Here is a 21713-nt window from a genome sequence, read left to right as displayed (position 1 = left end):
ATGAGCACCTGCAAGATATTTAATCTGTGGTGCTATCCAAAAATAAAGAATGGAAAATACTTGAAATGGGATTGAGGAAATTAGGTGGGTATTATCATTAAAAATAAATTTTGTCCATTTGGTATTGGTGATTTGTTGAAATAGTAAAGTTTAATGTTTTTCTTATGTTTATTGCTTATTATTTCCTTATTTATCCATTGATTCAATGAACATTTATTGAATGTTTGCTATACCCTCAAGGCACTAAAAGTACAAAGATAAATGAGGCTTGGTCCCTGCCCTCAAGTAGCTCATGGTTTAATGCAATAGTAACATGTAAGAAAAATAAGATAATACAGATGAGATGGAGCCCTCCTAGAGGTTAACATAGAGGTCTGTGGGACACAGCCAAGGGGCTTCCCATACTTCTTGGGGGAGTTAGGAGGAAAGTATTATCAAGTAAGCATCCACAAAAGAAAGAGTGCTCTATGTAAGACTTGAAAAATGAGTAGCGGTGCATCAGGTTGATTTTTGTAAGGGCGAGGAGACACATTCCCCAAAGACAGCACATAAGTAAAAGGTGGGAGCCATAAGAGGCTATGTTATAATGGGGAACAGTGAGTAGTTTGATGTGGGTTGCAAAGCGCATAGGAGCAAGGAAAGGAGCAATGGGAGATGAGCTGAAGCAGTAGTCACAGGCAAGATATGGTGGTCAAGAGGTCAGGCTCTAGAGTCCAGACTACATGGACTCTGCCAGGTACTAGCTGTGTGACCTTGGGCAAGTTACTTCGGCTTTTTGTGCTTCATCTATTGAATGGGATAAAAATAACAACTACCCAATTGAGTTATTGTAATGATTAAATAAGTTACATATAAAGCACTTGGAACATGGTAGAAAATAGAATTCTCAGTTGTTAGATAATTATTAAAGTAATAAATGTTTTATCCTCACCATCATCATCACTGTAGATTTATGCTTCTCAAATGTGAGTACATTTTACTCTTTTGAGTCGTCAGGGGTGTGTCAGGGCAACACAAAGCACTGGAAGATATGGTGCATCTTTCTGGAGTATTACTTTGCTCAAAGATTTTGAGAGGGAAAATGTTATCTTAAAATTAACATTTATATATTATGCAGTAGAATTAAAAAGTCACAAATTTTCAAGATAACAAAATGATTCCAAGATGTGTGGTTTGTGTCTGACTGCATTCAGTTACACCTCCAGAGACCTTCACTGTCCTCTACCCACAGGAGTTCTTTATTGGAAAAATTTGGAAGTGCTTCAGATGTAGAACCATTGAAGAATTTTAAGTAGGGGAAATACCATGATCAACTTGCATTTTATATGATCCTATCAATAGGATTGAATATGGACAGAAGTAGTTTAGTATTGGATTGGAGGAAGCTGTTGCATTAGTCTACGTGAGAGATACTGACAATCTGGACTAAGGCAATGACTTGGTGGGTGTGACAGTTAATTCGGTGTGTCAAACTGACTGGGCCAGTGGGTGCTCAGATATTTGGTCAAATATTATTCTGGATGTTTTGAGTGAGATTAACATTTAAATCAACAGACTGAGTAAAGCAGATTGCCCTCCCTAATGTGGGTGGGCTTCATCCAATCAATTGAAAGCCCGAATAGACAAAAAAGTCTGACCCTTCCCTGAGTAAGAGAGAATTCCTCCTGCCTGATTGCCTTTGACTGAAACATTGGCTTTTTCCTGCCTTTGGACTTGAATGGAAGCATCAGCTCTTCCTGGATCTTGAGTCTGCAGACTTTTGGACTAGAGCTATGCACCATTGGCTCTCCCGGCTCTCCAGCTTTCCCACTCATCTTGCAGATCTTTGGACTTGTCAGCTTCCATAATACTTAAGTCAATTCCCTTTGGTGAACTTCTCTCTCCGTCTTTCTCTTTCTCCCCCCCTCTCTCCATCTTATTGGTTCTGTTTCTCTGAACAGCTCTCACTAATACAGATTTTGATACTGAGTGTGGCTCTAGAGAAACAAAAGATTAAGGACAAGTTTTCTGAATTGGTTCTGGGGTTTGTGGAATTAGCGCTCTAATCCGATTATAGATTTAAAGACTCTAATGACTCTGTTTCTAGTGGTAAAGAGACACTGACAGTCCATGGCATGATCTGGCAATAGCGATGTGAAAAATATCACCCATTGGATACCCCTAATCAAAGCAAAGATATGGGTGACTATATATATGATACTTTCAAACATTTTTGTCAAGCTAATGAATATAATGAATTGGCTGGGTATTCCTAATGTTGATGGACAAAGGTGAGAAAAGAATGAGCTCAAGCATTGTGTAAATGACCTGAAATCTTCCATGTGTGCCCTGAAGGAGACCCTTATCTCCTGTAGCCATAATACTAAGACTGCTGAAAATCGAAGCCAGAATTTCATCCTGCAGCTGCCTGAATTACAATGCAAATTGAGCTCCCAGCCTCACAGGGTGTCTATGTTAAAGTGAGGATATTGGTTGGGAATAAGTGGGACCCTTAAAGTTGGAATGGGAAAATAGGAGAAGACTCTGATGAAGCTGGATGCTGAGCCCATAAATTCTGATATATCTAGTTTGCCAGTTGAAGTGACCTCTCAAACCTCAGTGGAAGAGACCTCTCCACCCCCAGCAAAAGTGGTAGTGGCCTTTCCACCCCATCTGAGTGGATTAACCCTGTATTACTTGAAGAAATAGTAATGGCCTCTTCTGAGGCAGTTGCCATGCAAGACGATGTTGATTCTCCTCAAGACTCACCCCCACGGCCCCTCTTTGCTTCTAGGCCTGTAACTAGACTCAAGTTCCAGCAAGCCCCTAAAGGTGAGGTTCAAAGTGTGACCCATGAGGAAGTACACTACACTCCAAAAAGAACTGCTTGAGTTTTCTAATTTATATATATAAAAATCCAGGGGACATGTGAGGGTATGGGGATATTAAAGGTATGGGATAATGGTGGCAGGATCATAAAGTTGGATCATATCAAATTTATGGGTATGGGCTCACTAAGCAGAGATTCTACGTTTAATTTGCAGCTTGGGGAGTTACAAAGGACTCTTACACTTTGTTGGTTACTGAAACATGGACCAAAAGATAGCCCACTGTGAGTGAATTGAAAATGCCAGATCTACTTTGGTTTAATGTAGAGGAAGGAATTCAAAGGTTTAGGGAGATTGCAGTGTTAGAGTGGATTTGTCATTTAAGACCTACTTATTCACCCTGGGGGGCTCCAGAAGACATACCTTTCACCATGACTGTGACAAATAAGTTTGTGAGGGAATCCCCACCCTCGAAGAGCTCTGTGATTGCTCTTCTCTGTAGGCTGGACCTTGCAGTGGGAACTGCAGTCACTGAACTGGAAAACCTAAATGAACTGGGAGGAATTGGATCCTGAAGTGGCAAGGTGGGTGTGGTTACTGTGATGGACAGCAGGGTCAAAGCAGCAACCAAAGTAGTCTGATTCATGTAGACTTATGGCATTGGCTAGTTGATCATGATATTCCTAGAAATAGAATATACAGGAAGCCTACTAACTTCTTACTTGATCTGTATCAGCAGAAAAGTTCTAGGTCAAATGAACAAAAGTCTAACCTCAATCATTTCCCAGTTTGAACCAGTTTACAGACCCAGAACCCTTTGAATGAAGGGGAAGCCTGATCCTCTTGAGGAGAGACCTCAGTACAGTGCCAAAAATTATGTTAATCGTTCTCCCAGCATTCCCCCAAAGGAACTACAGCCTTTTACCAGGGTAACTGTGCATCAAAGAAAAGGAAATAGAGTTTTCAGAGACTACTGGACCCTGGCTCTGAACTGACACTAATTCCAGAAGACCCAAAATGTCACTGTTGTCTACCAGTTAGAATAGGAGCTTATGGAGGTCATGTGGTCAATGGAGTTTTAACTCTGATTCATCTCATGGGGGAACCCAGTGGGTCCCCAAACCCATCCTATAGCTATTTCCCCAGTTCCAGAATGTATAATTAGAATATATGTATTCAACAGCTGGTGAATACCTTTCCTGTCCTGTGGAATGAGGGATATTACAGTGGAAAAGACTAAATGGAAGCCACGAGAGCTACCACTAATAGTAAACCAAAAGCAATACCTGGAAGGATTTCAGAGATTAGTGCCACCATAGGGATTTGAGAGGTGCAGGGATGATGGTTCCCATCACAACCCCATTCAACTCCCTTATCTGGCCTGTGCAGAAAAGAGATGTAGCTTGGGGAATGACAGTAGATTATTGTAAGCTTAACCAGGTGGTGACTCCAAATGCAGCTGCTGTACCAGTTACGGTTTCGTTGCTTGAGCAAATTAACACACCCCCTGGTACCTGGTATGCAACTCTTGATCTGGCAAATGCTTTTTTCTCCATACTTGTTAATAAAGACCATCCAAAAAAAAAAACAGTTTTATTTCCATAGGCAAGACCAGCAGTATACTTTCACTGTCCTACCTCAGAGATACATCACTCTCCAGCCCTATGTCATAATATAGTAGACAGGAATCTTGATTACTTTCTCTTATATAAGATATCACACTCACCCTTACAGTAATGACATTATGCTGATTGGACCTAGTGAGCAAGAAGTGGCACTATTCTAGACTTATTGGTAAGATATTTGCATGTCTGAAGGTGGGAAATAAGTCTGATAAAATTTGAGGGCTTTCTACCTCAGTGAAATTTTAGGGATCCAGGTATGGGGCTTGTCAAGATATTCCTGCTGAGGTGAAGGGTAAGTTGTTTTATCTGGGCTCTCCTACAACCAAAAAAAGAGGCATAACACCTAGTGGGCCTCTTGGGTTTTGGAGGGAACATATTCCTTTGGATGTGCTACTCTGGCCCATTTACTCAGTGACCTGGAAAAAAAATTTATATATATGTTTTTCTTCCCTCTTATCTCCTTATCATGTAACATAATATATATTTACTTTATATCATAATATTTAAGTATTGTTAACCTTACATCATAGTTATTTAAGTTTCAAGATATTAAGTAGAAGAGTAAACATCACCCAAGGACTTTACATCCTTTTCTGAGGAAGGAGCTAGTGAGTTTTTGGCTGTATGTATACAGGAGAGTTATATCATGTAAGGTTAATTATGACCTTGTTATTGTTTTCATTTGGAGATTAAGCATGTTGTATGATGTTTATGGGTACCAAGTTGACAGAGGGTGGACTTGTGATGGTTAGTTTTTGTGTCAACTTGACTGGGCCATGAGATAAAGATTTGGATCTAGAGATAGTGAGAGAGGTCTGGGCTCAAACACTTTCTGATTCTCCTTAGAACTTCAGGTCCTTCTCTTCTTTCCCATCTCTGCTACCCATGATCTTAGTAGTAAGAGTACTCAAGAGGTCACTCTCAGTATTTCTGACTTCTGTCTTCTTTCCTAGCTCTATCCTCTAGTGGTCCAACATGGATAGGTGAGCTTACAGTGTAAAAGAGTGATTCAAAAGTGATAGCTAACACTGATTTTAGAAGTGGACTTTTGTATAATTTTAACTTTATTACCATTTTCCAGAAATGTTATCATACCACAACCAATCGAATATCCAGCATTCTTATCCCCAGACCTGAATGTTTCTGTTGGGGTGCCAACTACAGCATCCCAATCCAACCAGCCATCTGTGGTACGACTTGAAAAACTTCAGCAACAACCCCGGGCAAGGTAAAAACCAAAACCAAAACAAAACATTTTTCATCTTATTTATGTGTTATTTGTATATTAATTTTTCCTTTGAGACATAGGCTTGCTATTGATCCAGAAACCTTCATCATGGTGGTATTTCATGGGTTCAGTGTTTGTTTTAAAAAGTCAATGATCTGGCAAGAAAAGGGGTGAGAACACATTAATATGGGAGAAAGTGTTATACTTTCTCTACCTCTTCACTCAACAATATAGTCTATAGGTCTGTTATACTCTTTTCTGTATTTCCCATCTTTTATCTCTATGCTTTAGATATTTTCTTCTGACCTGTCTTATAATCATTGGTTCTTTCTTCTTTGTCTCTTATCTGCTGTTAAGCCAATTGAATTCTTAATTTCAGTTATTTCCTTTTGTTATGGAATTTTCATTTACTTTATAGTTCCACTTCTCTACCAAAATCCTCAGTCTTATCTTTTAATTCTTTGAACATATTAATCATTGTATTTCAAAGTTCATTTCTGATAACTTGATTATTTGGGTTTCCTATAAGTCTATACCTATTGTTGGTTTTTTTCCTCAGAGTTTTTAGTCAGATCTTATGTTCTCATATGCCTAGTTGTTTTTATCAAGCGCCAAACATTGTATTTGAAAATCTGTAGAACTGATTTGAGGCTCTTGATTATATATTTTTACAGATAATATATACATTTGCATCTGGCGGCCAGCTAGCCTAGGAACACTAGCAATCCCAGATCACCTTAATTCAATTGAGATGAGACTGAAATGATTTGAAATGATTTGGGCTTTATTTCCTGTGGGCATTAGTCTTTTTCTGGTTTACCCTTATTCTTAACATCAAGGCCAGGACTAATGTGAGGCAACCAGGGTACAATATTTAAGGAGGCACTTATTCTTGGGGTATAGCCCTCTAGGGCCCCAACTGAAAGCCTAGGTGTTTACCATGGCTCCTCATCCTTAACAGGGGCTGAACTCTGGTTTTTGTTCCCACATTCTTACATATTTATCTCAAAGCTCTTAACTCTTGTCCACCTCAAATGCCTTGAAGGAAAATGGCTCCAAATTATGGGCTCAAAGTCTCCAGACTTCCTTTCTGTCTGGCATCTTGGATTTGCAAATTCTTGCTTCCTTTATAACTGACCGATGCTTCCAAAGAAAGAATTTTAAAATACTTTGTCTAGCTTTTTCAGTTGTGCAGTGAGATGGTCTGAAGTAATCTATTCAATCATTGCCAGAAACAGAACTCCTGAAATTTTAAAAATAGGGTTTATGTATTATGCATATTTTTACTCAGACTTATAAATTAATTCATAAACATTGAGTTGAGTGATCAAGGAACCCCTTTTTCCCCTAGTCCTATGTTTTATTCTTTCAATAACATTTATTTATTTATTTATTTTTATTGGAGTATAGTTGATTTATGTTTTGTTAGTTTCAGGTGTACAGCGAAGTGAATCAGTTATACATATACATATATCCACTCTTTTTTAGGTTCTTTTCCCATATAGGTCATTACAGAGTATTGAGTAGAGTTCCCTGTGCTATATACAATAGGTCCTTACTAGTTATCTGTTTTATACATAGTAGTGTATATATGTCAATCCCAATCTCCCAATTTATCTCTCTGCCCCCTCCCCTCTGGTAACCATAAGTTTGTTTTCTACATTTGTGACTCAATTCCTGTTTTGTAAATAAGTTCATTTGTACCATTTTTTAGATTCCACATAATATTTATTTATTTTTATTTCAGTTTTATTGAGATATAATTGACACACAGTACTGTATACGTTTAAGCTGTACTTAATGATTTGACTTACATACATCATGAAATGATTATCATGATAAGATTACCGAATATCCATAATCTCATATAGATTCAAAATAAAAAGAAAAAAGATTTTTCCTTGTGATGAGATCTCGTAGGATTTACTCTCATAACAGCTTTCATATATAACCTATAGCAGTGCTAATTATGTTAATCATGTTGTACACTGAATGCCTAGTACTTATTTATCTTACAACTGGAAGTTTGTACCTTTTGACCACCTTCATCCAATTCCCCCTCCCCCACCCCCTGCCTCAGGTAACCCCAAATCTGATCTCTTTTCTATGAGTTTGTTCTTTCATTTTTTGAAGTATTATTGACCTACAACACTATATTGTTCCTGGTGCTCAACACAGTGACTTAACATTTCTATAAATTACAAAATGATCACGATGGTAAGTCTAGTTACCATCTGTCAGCAAAGATATTACATTATTTTTGACTATATTCCCCATGCTGTACATTTCATCCCCGTGATCCATTTATTTTGTGACTGGAGGTTTGTACCTCTTAATTCCTCTTACCTATTTCACCCCTCTTCAACTCCCCTCCACTCTGTTTTCTGTGTCTATGATTCTGTCTCTGATTTATGTTTCTTCATCTGTTTTGAATTTTAAATTCCACATATAAGTGAAATCATACAGTACTTGTCTTTCTACGTCTGACTTGTTTCAGTTAGCACTATACCTTTTTTGTTGCAAATGGCAAGATTTCATTCTTTTTTATGGCTAGTGATACACCATTGCATATATATATATATATATGTATATATATATACCACATCTTCTTTATCCATTCATCTATCAGTGGGCACTTAGGTTGCTTTTGTATCTTGGCTATTGTGAATAATGCTGCAGTGAACATAGAGATGCATTTATCTATTTAAATTAGTGTTGGAATCAAACCTGGAGCCTCTGTGCCATGACAGGGTCATGAAACAACAATCCAAGACTGCACTGCAGGGCAGTGCTGCGCCCAGGAAGCTGACTACATCTCTTCTGATCTGTTTTGTAATTTTGTGCTTCTGCCTTGAAAAAGTACATGGGGGATTTGCCCCCCGTCCCAAGCTTAACCGTGTAAAACATCCTCTTCCCCCTCCCAAACCAAAACCTACGAATTGGGACTTTTTAACAACAGCCCCTGGCTGGTGGGAGAAAAAACAAACAACCTGGAAATGTAGGGTTGTTTCTATGGAAAACACCAATAATAAAAAAACAGTGGCCCTACATGGGAGTAATAAATGATTATGGGTATTGTTGGTTCTGGTATAAGGATAAATTAATCATACAGAGTCAACTGCCAACATTGGAATTGTTGACTCGTCCATTCAGACAAGGCTTCCTGCCCAGAAGAACACAGTGATAGATTAAATTGTGAAATATATTGTAGATGATTTAGGGATACATTGTTAATACTTGTCCATGCGGACCTCTGGGACACATAGGAAAGTTCAGGAAACTTCCTCCTTTATAGTTTCTTTTAATGGCTTGTTACATATTAGCTTGCCTTTGTTATTAGTACGGATTGCACCTACTCTGAGAAAAAACAATGATGTTTTGAGAACGTTTAGAATTACTTTAAAAGTACATCTAGAAATATTAGGTACAATCTATTATAAATATCTTCTGAGGTTTTAGTTAAACACCTGATGATGTAATCACTTAGGGTATATAAACCTGACTGTAAGAAAATAAAGCGAAGAGAGACCATGCTTGCACATACAGAGTGTTATTGATTTATTTAACTTCTCGCCAACGCTGTCCATCCCTCGGGTATTCCTGGACCTGCAGGAGCTGGACTCCCGCAAATTAGTGTTTGTGTTTTCTTTGGAAAAATACCCAGAAGTAAAATTGCTGGATTGTATGGTAGTTCCATTTATAATCTCTTGAAGAACCTCCATACCGTTTTCCATAGTGACTGTCCCAATTTACATTCCCATCAACAGTGCAGGAGGGTTTCCTTTTCTCCACACCCTCACCAACACTTCTTATTTGTTGTCTTTTGATATTACCTGTTCTGACATTCTGTGAGGTGATGTCTGATTGTGGTTTTGATTTGCATTTCCCTGATGATTACTGATGTTGAGCCTCTTTTTATGTGTCTGTTGACCATCTGTATGTTTTCTTTGGAAATGTGTATGTTCAGGTCCTTTGCCAATTTTTTAATCAGATTGTTTGCTTTTTTGATGTTGAATTGTATGAGTTATTTGTATATTTTGGATAATAACCCCTTATCATTAATATTGTTTGAAAATACTTTCTCCCATTCAGTAAGTTGGCTTTACATTTTGTTGATGGTTTCCTTTGCTGTGCAAAAGCTTGTAAGTTTAATTAGGTCTTATTTGTTTATTTTTGCTTTTGTTTCCCTTGTTGGAGGAGACATATCCAAGAAAATATTGCTAAGACCAATGTCAAAGAGGGTACTGCCTATGTTTACTTCTAGAGTTTTATGGCTTCAGATCTGACATTTATGTCTTTAAACCATTTGTTTATTTTTTGTATGTGGTATGACAAAGTAGTCCCATTTGATTCTTTTGTATGTAGCTGTCCAGTATTCCCAGCACCATTTACTAAAGAGGCTGTCTTTTCTGCATTGTATGTTCTTGCCTCCTTTGTCATAAATTAATTGATCATGTAAGTATGGGTTCACTTCTGAGCTCTAAAGTCTGTTCTATTGATTTGTGTGTCTGTTTTTGTGCCAGTACCATACTATTTTAATTACTGTAACTTTGTAGTGTAGTTTGAAATCAGGGAGTGTCATATCTCCAGCTTTGTTCTTCTTTCTCAAGATTGTTTGGGTAATAAGGGACTTTTGTGTTTCCATACAAATTTTAGAATTATTTGTTCTAGTTCTGTGAAAAATGTCATTGTTATTTTGATAGGGATTGCACTGAATCTGTAGATTACCTTGGGTAGTATGGTCATTTTAAAAAATACTAATTCTTCCAACCCATGAGCAAAGTATATTTTTTTTTATTTGTTTGTATCATCTTCAATTTCTTTCATCAGTATCTTATAGTTTTCAAAATACAGGTCATTGACCTCCTTAGTTAGATTCATTCCTAGGTATTTTATTCTTTTTGATATGATTGGAAATGGGATTGTTTCCTTAATTTCTCTTTCTGAAACACAACTGATTCCTTTTTTTTGATGTTTGACAGTGAATTCTTTCATTGAAGTATAGTTGATTTACAATATTATGTTAGTTTCAGGTCTACAGCATAGTGATTCAGTATTTTTATAAATTACACTTCATTAGAAGTTATTACAGGGACTTCTCTGGTGGCCCAGTGGTTAAGACTCCATGCTTCCATTTCAGGGGGTGCAGGTTCAACCCCTGGTTGGGGAACTAAGATCCTGCATGCTGCATGGTGTGGCCAAAAAAATTTTTTTTAATTAAATTTTAAAAAGTTACTACAAAATAATGGCTGTAATTCCCTGTGATGTACAATGTATCCTTATTGCTTATCCATTTTATACATAGTAGTTTGTATCCTTTAATTACATACCCCTATTTTGCCCCTCTCTTCTTCCCTCTCCCCACTGGTAGCCACTAGTTTGTTTTCTGTATCTGTGAGTCTGTTTCTGTTTTGCTAGATACATTCATTTTATTTTTTAGATTCCAGAAATAAGTGATATCATACAGTATTTGTCTTTCTCTTTCTGATTTATTTCTCTAAGCATAATATTCTCTAGGTCCACCTATGTTGCTGCAAATGGCAGAATTTCATTCTTTTTTATGGCTGAGTGATATTCCATTGTGTGTATGAATAAATCTTTTTTTGTCCATTCTTCTGTTGATGGACACTTGAGTTGCTTCTATAACTTGACTGTTGTAAATAGTGCTGCTATGAACATTGAAGTGCATGTATCTTTTCAAATTAGGCTTTTCATTTTTTCTGATTTATACTCAGGAGTGGAATTGCTGGATCATATGGTAGTTCTATTTTTAATTTTTGGGGGACCCTCCATATTGTTTTCCATAGTGGCTTCACCAATTTATATTCCCACCAACAGTGTGAAAGGGTTCCCTTTTCTCCACATCCTCACCAACATTTGTTATTTGTAAACTTTTTGATGATAGCCATTCTAACAGGTGTGAAGAGATATCTCATTGTTTTGATTTGTATTTCTCTAATAGTGATATTAAGCATCTTGTTTGTGTGTGTTAGCCATCTGTATATCTTCTTTGGAAAAATGTCTACTCAGGTCTTCTGCCCATTTTTTGATTGGGTTTTTTTTTGATATTGAGTTGTATGAGAGCTGTTTATATATTTTACATATTAACCCCTTCTGGCTGCTCATATCATTTGTTCAGTTATTGTATTCTTCAGCTCTGTGATTTCTCTTTGGGTACTTTCTTATATTTTCTATCTCTTTATTGAAATTCTCACTTTGTTCATGCATTTTTCTTCTGACCTTGATGGGCATCTTTATGACCATTGTTTTGAATTCATTATCAGCTAAGTCACTTATCTCTGCTTCATTAATGTCTGTTTCTAGAATTTTATCTTGTTCTTTTGTTTGGAACTTACATTTCTGGAGTTTTATTTTATTCCTTTGCTTAAGACTTATTCCTCTCTTACTTCATTTTCCTTGACTTTCGGTGTTGGTTTCTGAACATTAGATAAAACAACCACCTCTCTAAGTTTTGATGTTGTGGCCTCATTGTAGGAAAGGAACCTTACCATCAGCCCAGCGCAAGTTCTCGGTTGTCCCTCAAACCTTTGTGATGGTCCAAGTCACCTTGTTTGTTCTTAGTCACGCTCCCAATAGTTGAGGGCGTGTCAAGACTTGTCAGTGTGCCAAAGGGGAGATCTCAGTCAGCACCTAGATTCAGGCTGATTGGAAGCTGAACCCCCAGGTAGATGCTGGGGAAGTATGTAGTTAGAGCCCTTTCAGGGAGAAACTGGAAGACATTTTTTTCCTCTTCCCTCTGTGCTGGGCCTGTTTGTATAGTCACAGGGTTGGTGGTGCACCTGCACCCATTAAAACTGCTTCTTTGGGGCTTCCCTGGTGGTGCAGTGGTTGAGAATCCACCTGCTGATGCAGGGGACACGGGTTCGTGCCCCGGTCCGGGAGGATCCCACATGCCACGGAGTGGCTGGGCCTGTGAGCCATGGCCACTGAGCCTGCGTGTCCGGAGCCTGTGCTCCGCAATGGGAGAGGCCACAACAGTGAGAGGCCCGCGTACCACACACACACACAAAAAAAATAATAATAATAAATTAATTAATTAAATAAAACTGCTTCTTTGTGTACTATAGTCCTGTAGACAGGTAAATGCAAACCCTGTTGACTATGACATCAGGCAATCTGGGGGCCTGTGCCTTGAGTGGCAGCCACAAAATCTGGGGTGCCAGTTGTATGTACAAACTTTTCCTTGGAGATACTGGTGATCTGGATCAGGCTAGAGGGAGAAGAGAGATGCAGTGTCTGCTGGTTTCCAGGGAAGATTGCAGTCAGCCCCTAGAAGCATGCTAAATTAGAAACCTTACCCTCAAACATTAACTTTTGCAGAATGTGAGTAGGCTTCTCTTGGGGAAAGACTGGGAGATGGACAGTTTTTGCCTACTCTGTGCTGAGCCCTTGGCAGATAACCATGGCAAGTCCTAGAGAACCCATTAAGAACTATTTCTATTTTCTTTTAACCTTGAGGGTCTCATGGTCACAAGCTAGGTGTGACCTAGCTAGGTGTTTTGGGAGCCTGTCCCTCAAGTGGCAGTCTTGAAAATTGGAGCACTCATTGTGGGGTCCAAACCTTTCTCTCCTCAGAGATGCTGGGAATTGGAAGTTCCTTCCCAATTGTATGACATGGTGCCAGGGTTAGGTTTATGGTGAGAGTGTGTCTCAGCCTTTCCTACCCATTTGCTGTGGGTATTTTCTCATTCATCCAGTGTTTAGGAGTTGCTCAGCTAATTCTGGATTTCTTTCAGCAGGAATTGCTCCTTGTACAACTATAGATTTGGTGTATCTCTGAGAGGAGATGAATGAGTTCAGGAGCCTCTTCACCATCTTGGACTGGAATCCACAAATTTCTTCAGTTCTTGGCTTAGTAGAACACATCTGGATCCCTATAATGCTTCTCCATTCAGAGTGGCTCCCTGAACTCCACCAACAGAACCTCAACTTCTTTGGCTTCCTGTGACAGCGATGGCTGTTGCTCTGCCTTCTCTTGAGTGGCAGCACCACCCAACGCCCTTCTTCCTAGCAGAATGGGTCCCCCTCTCCTCCTTCTGCTCACTGACTTCCATGTATCTTTGTTGTGTATTATTGAAATCTAAGAATGTTATTTTGATCCTTATTATCTTCTTATAACTACTTTGGAATTTGGCCCTGATAATTCTCTGTTGCTCGATTTTATATGAAATTACTTTTCCTGAATTTTTTGTAGAAGCTTGGTTCCAAAAGCTTTTCTAGCTTCACAAAGCTCCCACTTCTGAAGTTTTTATTTGGTGTTTAAAAATACAGTGACCCTCTCTCTCTACACATAATCTCTCTCTCTCTCCTCATAATCTCTCTCTGTCTCTCTCCTCATAATCTCTCTCTCTCTCCTCATAATCTCTCTCACTCTCCTCACAATCTCTCTCTCCTCATAATCTCTCTCTCCTAATCTCGCTCTCTCTCCTCATAATCTCTCTCTCTCCTCATAATCTCTCTCTCTCTCCTCATAATCTCTCTCTCTCTCTCTCTCTCTCTCTCTCTCTCTCTCTCTCGCCTCATAATCTCTCTCTCTCCTCATAATCTCTCTCACTCTCCTCACAATCTCTCTCTCCCTCCTCATAATCTCTTTCTCCTCATAATCTCTCTCACTCTCCTCACAATCTCTCTCTCCTCATAATCTCTATCTCTCTCTCGCATAATCTCTCTCCTCATAATCTCTCTCATAATCTCTCTCCTCACAATCTCTCTCCTCATAATATCTCTCCTCATAATCTCTCTCTCTCCTCATACTTTCTCTCTCTCTCTCTGTCTCCTCATAATCTCTCTCTCCTCATAATCTCTCTCTCTCCTCATAATCTCTCTCTCTCCTCATAATCTCTCTCTCTCCTCATAATTTCTCTCTCTGTCTCCTCATAATCTCTCTGTCCTCATAATCTCTCTGTCCTCATAATCTCTCTCTCTCCTCATAATCTCACTCTCCTCACAATCTCTCTCTCCCTCCTCATAATCTCTTTCTCCTCATAATCTCTCTCACTCTCCTCACAATCTCTCCTCATAATCTCTCTCTCCTCATAATCTCTCTCTCTCCTCATAATCTCTCTCTCTCCTCATAATCTCTCTCTCTCGCCTCATAATCTCTCTCTCTCCTCATAATCTCTCTCACTCTCCTCACAATCTCTCTCTCCCTCCTCATAATCTCTTTCTCCTCATAATCTCTCTCACTCTCCTCACAATCTCTCCTCATAATCTCTCTCTCTCTCTCTCTCTCTCTCTCTCTCTCTCTCTCTCTCGCATAATCTCTTTCTCCTCATAATCTCTCTCACTCTCCTCACAATCTCTCCTCATAATCTCTCTCTCTCTCTCTCTCTCTCTCTCTCTCTCTCTCTCGCGCGCGCGCATAATCTCTCTCCTCATAATCTCTCTCATAATCTCTCTCCTCACAATCTCTCTCTCATAATATCTGTCTCTCCTCATAATCTCTCTCTCTCCTCATAATTTCTCTCTCTCTCTCTGTCTCCTCATAATCTCTCTCTCCTCATACTCTCTCTCTCTCCTCATAATCTCTCTCGCCTCATAATCTCTCTCTCATAATCTCTCTCTCTCTCCTCATAATCTCTCTCTCTCTCTCTCTCTCTCTCTCTCTCTCTCTCTCTCTCTCTCTCTCTCGCATAATCTCTCTCCTCATCTCTCTCTCTCCTCATAATCCCTCTCTCCTCATAATCTCTCTCGCCTCATAATATCTCTCACTCTCCTCACAATCTCTCTCCTCATAATCTCTTTCTCCTCTTAATCTCTCTCTCTCCTCATAATCCCTCTCTCTCAACTCATAATCCCTCTCTCTCATAATCTCTCTTTCCTCATAATCTCTCCTCATAATCTCTCTCTCATAATCCCCCTCTCTCTCTCCTCATAATCTCTCTCCTCATAATCTCTCTCTCTCTCCTCATAATCTCACTCCTAATCTCTCTCTCTCCTCATAATCTCTCTCCTCATAATCTCTCTCCTCATAATCTCTCTCTCTCTCATAATCTCTCTCTCCTCATAATCTCTCTCTCTCTCCTCATAATCTCTCTCTCTCTCCTCATAATCTCTCTCTCTCTCCTCATAATACCTCTCTCTCTCCTCATAATCTCTCCTCATAATCTCTCTCTCATAATCCCCCTCTCTCTCCTCATAATCTCTCTCCTCATAATCTCTCTCTCTCTCCTCATAATCTCTCTCTCTCTCCTCATAATCTCTCTCTCTCTCCTCATAATCTGTCTCCTCATAATTTCTCTCTCTCTCTGTCTCCTCATAATCTCTCTGTCCTCATAATCTCTCTCTCTCCTCATAATCTCTCTCTCTCATAATCTCTCTCATAATTTCTCTCTCTCTCTCTCGCATAATCTCTCTCCTCATAATCTCTCTGTCCTCATAATCTCTCTCTCTCCTCATAATCCCCCTCTCTCTCTCCTCATAACCCCTCTCTCCTCATAATCTCTCTCTCTCCTCATAATCTCTCTCACTCTCCTCACAATCTCTCTCTCTCTCCTCATAATCTCTCTCTCCTCATAATCTCTCTCTCCTCACAATCTCTCTCTCCTCATAATCTCTCTCCTCATAATCTCTCTGTCTCGCCTCATAATCTCTCTCCTCATAATCCCTCTCTCTCCTCATAATCTCTCTCTCTCTCCTCATAATCTCTCTCTCTCCTCATAACCCCCCCTCTCTCTCTCCTCATAATCCCTCTCTTCTCATAATCTCTCTTTCTCCTCATAATCTCTCTCACTCTCCTCACAATCTCTCTCTCCTCATAATCTCTCTCTCCTCATAATCTCTCTCACCTCACAATCTATCTCCTCATAATCTCTCACTCTCCTCATAATCTCTCTCTCTTCATTATCTCTCCTCATAATCTCTCTCTCCCTCTCCTCATAATCTTTCTCTCTCATAATCTCTCTCTCTCATAATCTATCTCTCTCTTCTCATAATCTCTCTCCTCATAATCCCTCTCTCCTCATAATCTCTCTCTCCTCATAATCTCTCTCTCTCACCTCATAATCTCTCTCCTCATAATCTCTCTCTCTCCTCATAATCTGTCTCTCTCCTCATAATCCCTCTCTCTCAACTCATAATCCCTCTCTCTCCTCATAATCTCTCTCTCCTCATAATCTCTCTCTATCCTCATAATCCCTCTCTCTCTCCACATAATCTCTCATAATCTCTCTCCTCATAATCTCTCTCACTCTCCTCACAATCTCTCTCTCTCCTCATAATCTCTCTCTCCTCATAATCTCTCTCACTCTCCTCACAATCTATCTCCTCATAATCTCTCTCCTCATAATCTCTCTCTCTCTCTCATAATCTCTCTCACTCTCCTCACAATCTCTCTCTCTCCTCATAATCTCTCTCTCTCTTCTCATAATCCCCCTCTCTCTCCTCATAATCCCTCTCTCCTAATAATCTCTCTCTCTCCTCATAATCTCTCTCACTCTCCTCACAATCTCTCTCTCTCCTCATAATCTCTCTCTCCTCATAATCTCTCTCACTCTCCTCACAATCTATCTCCTCATAATCTCTCTCTCTCCTCATAATCTGTCTCTCTCCTCATAATCCCTCTCTCTCAACTCATAATCCCTCTCTCTCCTCATAATCTCTCTCTCTCCTCATAATCTCTCTCTCTCTCCTCATAATCTCTCTCTCTCCTCATAATCCCTCTCTCTCTCCACATAATCTCTCCTCATAATCTCTCTCTCATAATCTCTCGTTCTCTCTCCTCATAATCTCTCTCCTCATAATCTCTCTCCTCATAATCTCCTCATAATCTCTCTCTCGTCATAATCTCTCCCTCCTCATAATCTCCTCATAATCTCTCTCTCCTCATAATCTCTCTCTCTTTCACATAATCTCTCTCTCCTCATGATCTCTCTCTCTCCTCATAATCCCCCTCTCTCTCCACATAATCTCTCTCTCTCCTCATAATCTCTCTCTCTCGCCTCATAATCTCTCTCTCCTCATAATCTGTCTCCTCATAATTTCCCTCTCTCTCTGTCTCCTCATAATCTCTCTGTCCTCATAATCTCTCTCTCTCCTCATAATCCCCCTCTCTCTCTCCTCATAATTCCTCTCTCCTCATAATCTCTCTCCTCATAATCTCTCTCTCCTCATAATTTCTCTCTCTTTCACATAATCTCTCTCCTCATAATCTCTCTCTCTCCTCATAATCCCCCTCTCTCTCTCCTCATAATTCCTCTCTCCTCATAATCTCTCTCCTCATAATCTCTCTCTCCTCATAATTTCTCTCTCTTTCACATAATCTCTCTCCTCATAATCTCTCTCTCTCCTCATAATCCCCCTCTCTCTCCACATAATCTCTCTCTCTCCTCATACTCTCTCTCTCTCTCCTCATAATCTCTCTCTCTCTCCTCATAATCTGTCTCCTCATAATTTCTCTCTCTCTCTCTCTCTCTCTCTCTCTCTCTCTCTCTCTCTCTCTCTCTCTCTCTCGCATAATCTCTCTCCTCATAATCCCTCTCTCCTCATAATCTCTCTCTCTCCTCATAATCTCTCTCACTCTCCTCACAATCTCTCTCTCCTCATAATCTCTCTCTCATAATCTCTCTCACTCTCCTCACAATCTCTCTCTCCTCATAATCTCTCTCTCATAATCTCTCTCACTCTCCTCACAATCTCTCTCTCTCCCCTCATAATCTCTCTCTTCTCATACTCTCTGTCTCTCCTCATAATCTCTCTCCTCATAATCCCTCTCTCTCCCCTCATAAACCCTCTCTCTCCTCATAATCTCTCTCTCCTCATAATCTCTCTCTCTCTCTCCTCATAATCTCTCTCCTCATAATCCCTCTCTCTCTCCTCATAATCTCTCCTCATAATCTCTCTCTCCTCATAATCTCTCTCTCCTCATAATCTCTCTCCTCATAATCTCTCTCTCTCCTTATAATTTCTCTCTCTCTGTGTGTCTCATAATCTCTCTCTCCTCATAATCTCTCTCCTCATAATCTCTCTCTCTCTCTCTCTCCTCATAATCCCTCTCTCCTCATAATCTCTCTCACTCTCCTCACAATCTCTCTCTCTCCTCATAATCTCTCTCTCCTCATAATCTCTCTCCTCATAATCTCTCTCTCTCTCCTCATAATCTCGCTTCTAATCTCTCTCTCTCCTCATAATCGCTCTTTCCTCATAATCTCTCTCTCTCCTCATAATCTCTCTCTCTCCTCATAATCTCTCTCTCTCTCCTCATAATCTCTCTCTCTCCTCATAATCCCTCTCTCCACATAATCTCTCCTCATAATCTCTCTCTCCTCATAATCTCTCGCTCTCCTCATAATCTCTCTCCTCATAATCTCTCTCCTCATAATCTCTCCTCATAATCTCTCTCTCTTTCACATAATCTCTCTCTCCTCATGATCTCTCTCTCTCCTCATAATCCCCCTCTCTCTCCACATAATCTCTCTCTCTCCTCATAATCTCTCTCTCTCTCCTCATAATCTCTCTCTCTCTCCTCATAATCTGTCTCTTCATAATTTCCCTCTCTCTCTGTCTCCTCATAATCTCTCTGTCCTCATAATCTCTCTCTCTCCTCATAATCTCTCTCTCTCCTCATAATTCCTCTCTCCTCATAATGTCTCTCTCTCCTCATAATCCCTCTCTCTCTCCACATAATCTCTCCTCATAATCTCTCTCTCCTCATAATCTCTCACTCTCTCTCCTCATAATCTCTCCCTCCTCATAATCTCATAGTCCCTCTCTCTCTCCTCATAAACCCTCTCTCTCCTCATAATCTCTCTCTCCTCATAATCTCTCTCTCCTCATAATCTCTCTCTCTCCTCATAATCTCTCTCTCTCCTCATAATCTCTCTCCTCATAATCCCTCTCTCTCTCCTCATAATCTCTCTCTCCTCATAATCTCTCTCTCCTCATAATCTCTCTCCTCATAATCTCTCTCTCTCCTTATAATTTCTCTCTCTCTGTGTGTCTCATAATCTCTCTCTCCTCATAATCTTTCTCTTCTCATAATCTCTCTCTCTCTCTCTCTCTCTCTCTCTCTCTCTCTCTCTCTCTCTCTCGCCTCATAATCTCTCTCTCCTCATAATCTCTCTCCTCATAATCTCTCTCTCTCTCCTCATAATCCCTCTCTCCTCATAATCTCTCTCACTCTCCTCACAATCTCTCTCTCTCCTCATAATCTCTCTCTCCTCATAATCTCTCTCATAATCTCTCTCTCTCCTCATAATCTCTCTCTCCTCATAATCTCTCTCTCTCTCATAATCTCGCTCCTAATCTCTCTCTCTCCTCATAATCGCTCTTTCCTCATAATCTCTCTCTCTGCTCATAATCTCTCTCCTCATAATCTCTTCTCTCTCCTCATAATCTCTCTCTCTCCTCATAATCCCTCTCTCTCTCCACATAATCTCTCCTCATAATCTCTCTCCTCATAATCTCTCTCCTCATAATCTCTCCTCATAATCTCTCTCTCTCCTCATAATCTCCTCATAATCTCTCTCTCCTCATAATCTCTCTCTCTTTCACATAATCTCTCTCTCCTCATGATCTCTCTCTCTCCTCATAATCCCCCTCTCTCTCCACATAATCTCTCTCTCTCCTCATAATCTCTCTCTCTCTCCTCATAATCTCTCTCTCTCTCCTCATAATCTGTCTCCTCATAATTTCCCTCTCTCTCTGTCTCCTCATAATCTCTCTGTCCTCATAATCTCTCTCTCTCCTCATAATCTCTCTCTCTCCTCATAATTTCTCTCTCTCGCATAATCTCTCTCCTCATAATCTCTCGCTCTCCTCATAATCTCTCGCTCTCCTCATAATCCCCCTCTCTCTCTCCTCATAATCCCTCTCTCCTCATAATCTCTCTCTCTCCTCATAATCTCTCTCACTCTCCTCACAATCTCTCTCTCTCCCCTCATAATCTCTCTCTTCTCATAATCTCTCTGACTCTCCTCATAATCTCTCTCCTCATAATCCCTCTCTCTCCTCATAATCTCTCTCTCCTCATAATCTCTCGCTCTCTCTCCTCATAATCTCTCGCTCTCTCTCCTCATAATCTCTCCCTCCTCATAATCTCATAGTCCCTCTCTCTCTCCTCATAAACCCTCTCTCTCCTCATAATCTCTCTCTCCTCATAATCTCTCTCTCCTCATAATCTCTCTCTCTCCTCATAATCTCTCTCTCTCCTCATAATCTCTCTCCTCATAATCCCTCTCTCTCTCCTCATAAACCCTCTCTCTCCTCATAATCTCTCTCTCCTCATAATCTTTCTCTCTCCTCATAATCTCTCTCTCCTCATAATCTCTCTCTCTCCTCATAATTTCTCTCTCTCTCTCTGTCTCCTCATAATCTCTCTGTCCTCATAATCCCTCTCTCTCCTCATAATCTCACTCTCCTCACAATCTCTCTCTCTCCTCATAATCTCTCTCTCTCATAATCTCTCTCTCCCTCCTCACAATCTCTCTCTCTCCTCATAATCTCTCTCCTAATCGCTCTCTCTCCTCATAATCTCTCTTTCCTCATAATCTCTCTCTCTCCTCATAATCTCTCTCTCTTCATAATCTCTCTCTCCTCATAATCGCTCTCTCTCTCATAATCTCTCCTCATAATCTCTCTCTCCTCATAATCTCTCTCTCCTCATTATCTCTCTCTCCTCATAATCTCTCTCTCCCTCTCCTCATAATCTTTCTCTCTCCTCATAATCTCTCTCTCTCCTTATAATTTCTCTCTCTCTGTCTCCTCATAATCTCTCTGTCCTCATAATCTCTCTCTCTCCTCATAATCAATCTCTCCTCATAATCTCTCTCTCGCATAATCTCTCTCTCTCCTCATAATCTCTCTCTCTCCTCATAATCTCTCTCACTCTCCTCACAATCTCTCTCTCTCCTCATAATCTCTCTCACTCTCCTCACAATCTCTCTCTCTCCTCATAATCCCTCTCTCTCTCCTCATAATCTCTCTCTCCTCATAATCTCTCTCCTCATAATCTCTCTCTCCTCATAATCTCTCTCTCCCTCTCATAACCTCTCTCTCCTCATAATCTCTCTCTCTCTCTCAAAATCTCTCCTAATC

At 40.0% G+C, this 21713-nt stretch overlaps 1 protein-coding gene across 1 annotated transcript in view; it reads left to right on the top strand.

Moving 5' to 3' along the window:
- The window catches only part of LOC131750663 (cation channel sperm-associated targeting subunit tau-like), a 76690-nt gene that overhangs the window by 44357 nt on the left and 10620 nt on the right, over window positions 1-21713 (top strand). The window contains exon 9 of the mRNA XM_059053454.2: window positions 5514-5660. Within this exon, the coding sequence (XP_058909437.1) occupies window positions 5514-5660 (147 nt within the window). The remainder of the gene's footprint in view (window positions 1-5513; window positions 5661-21713) is intronic.

Source organism: Kogia breviceps, chromosome 2, assembly GCF_026419965.1.
Source record: "Kogia breviceps isolate mKogBre1 chromosome 2, mKogBre1 haplotype 1, whole genome shotgun sequence".
Taxonomy (NCBI): domain Eukaryota; kingdom Metazoa; phylum Chordata; class Mammalia; order Artiodactyla; family Physeteridae; genus Kogia; species Kogia breviceps.
The sequence above is the reverse complement of the archived record's forward strand: the minus strand, read 5'-3'. Positions and strand labels throughout refer to the sequence as shown.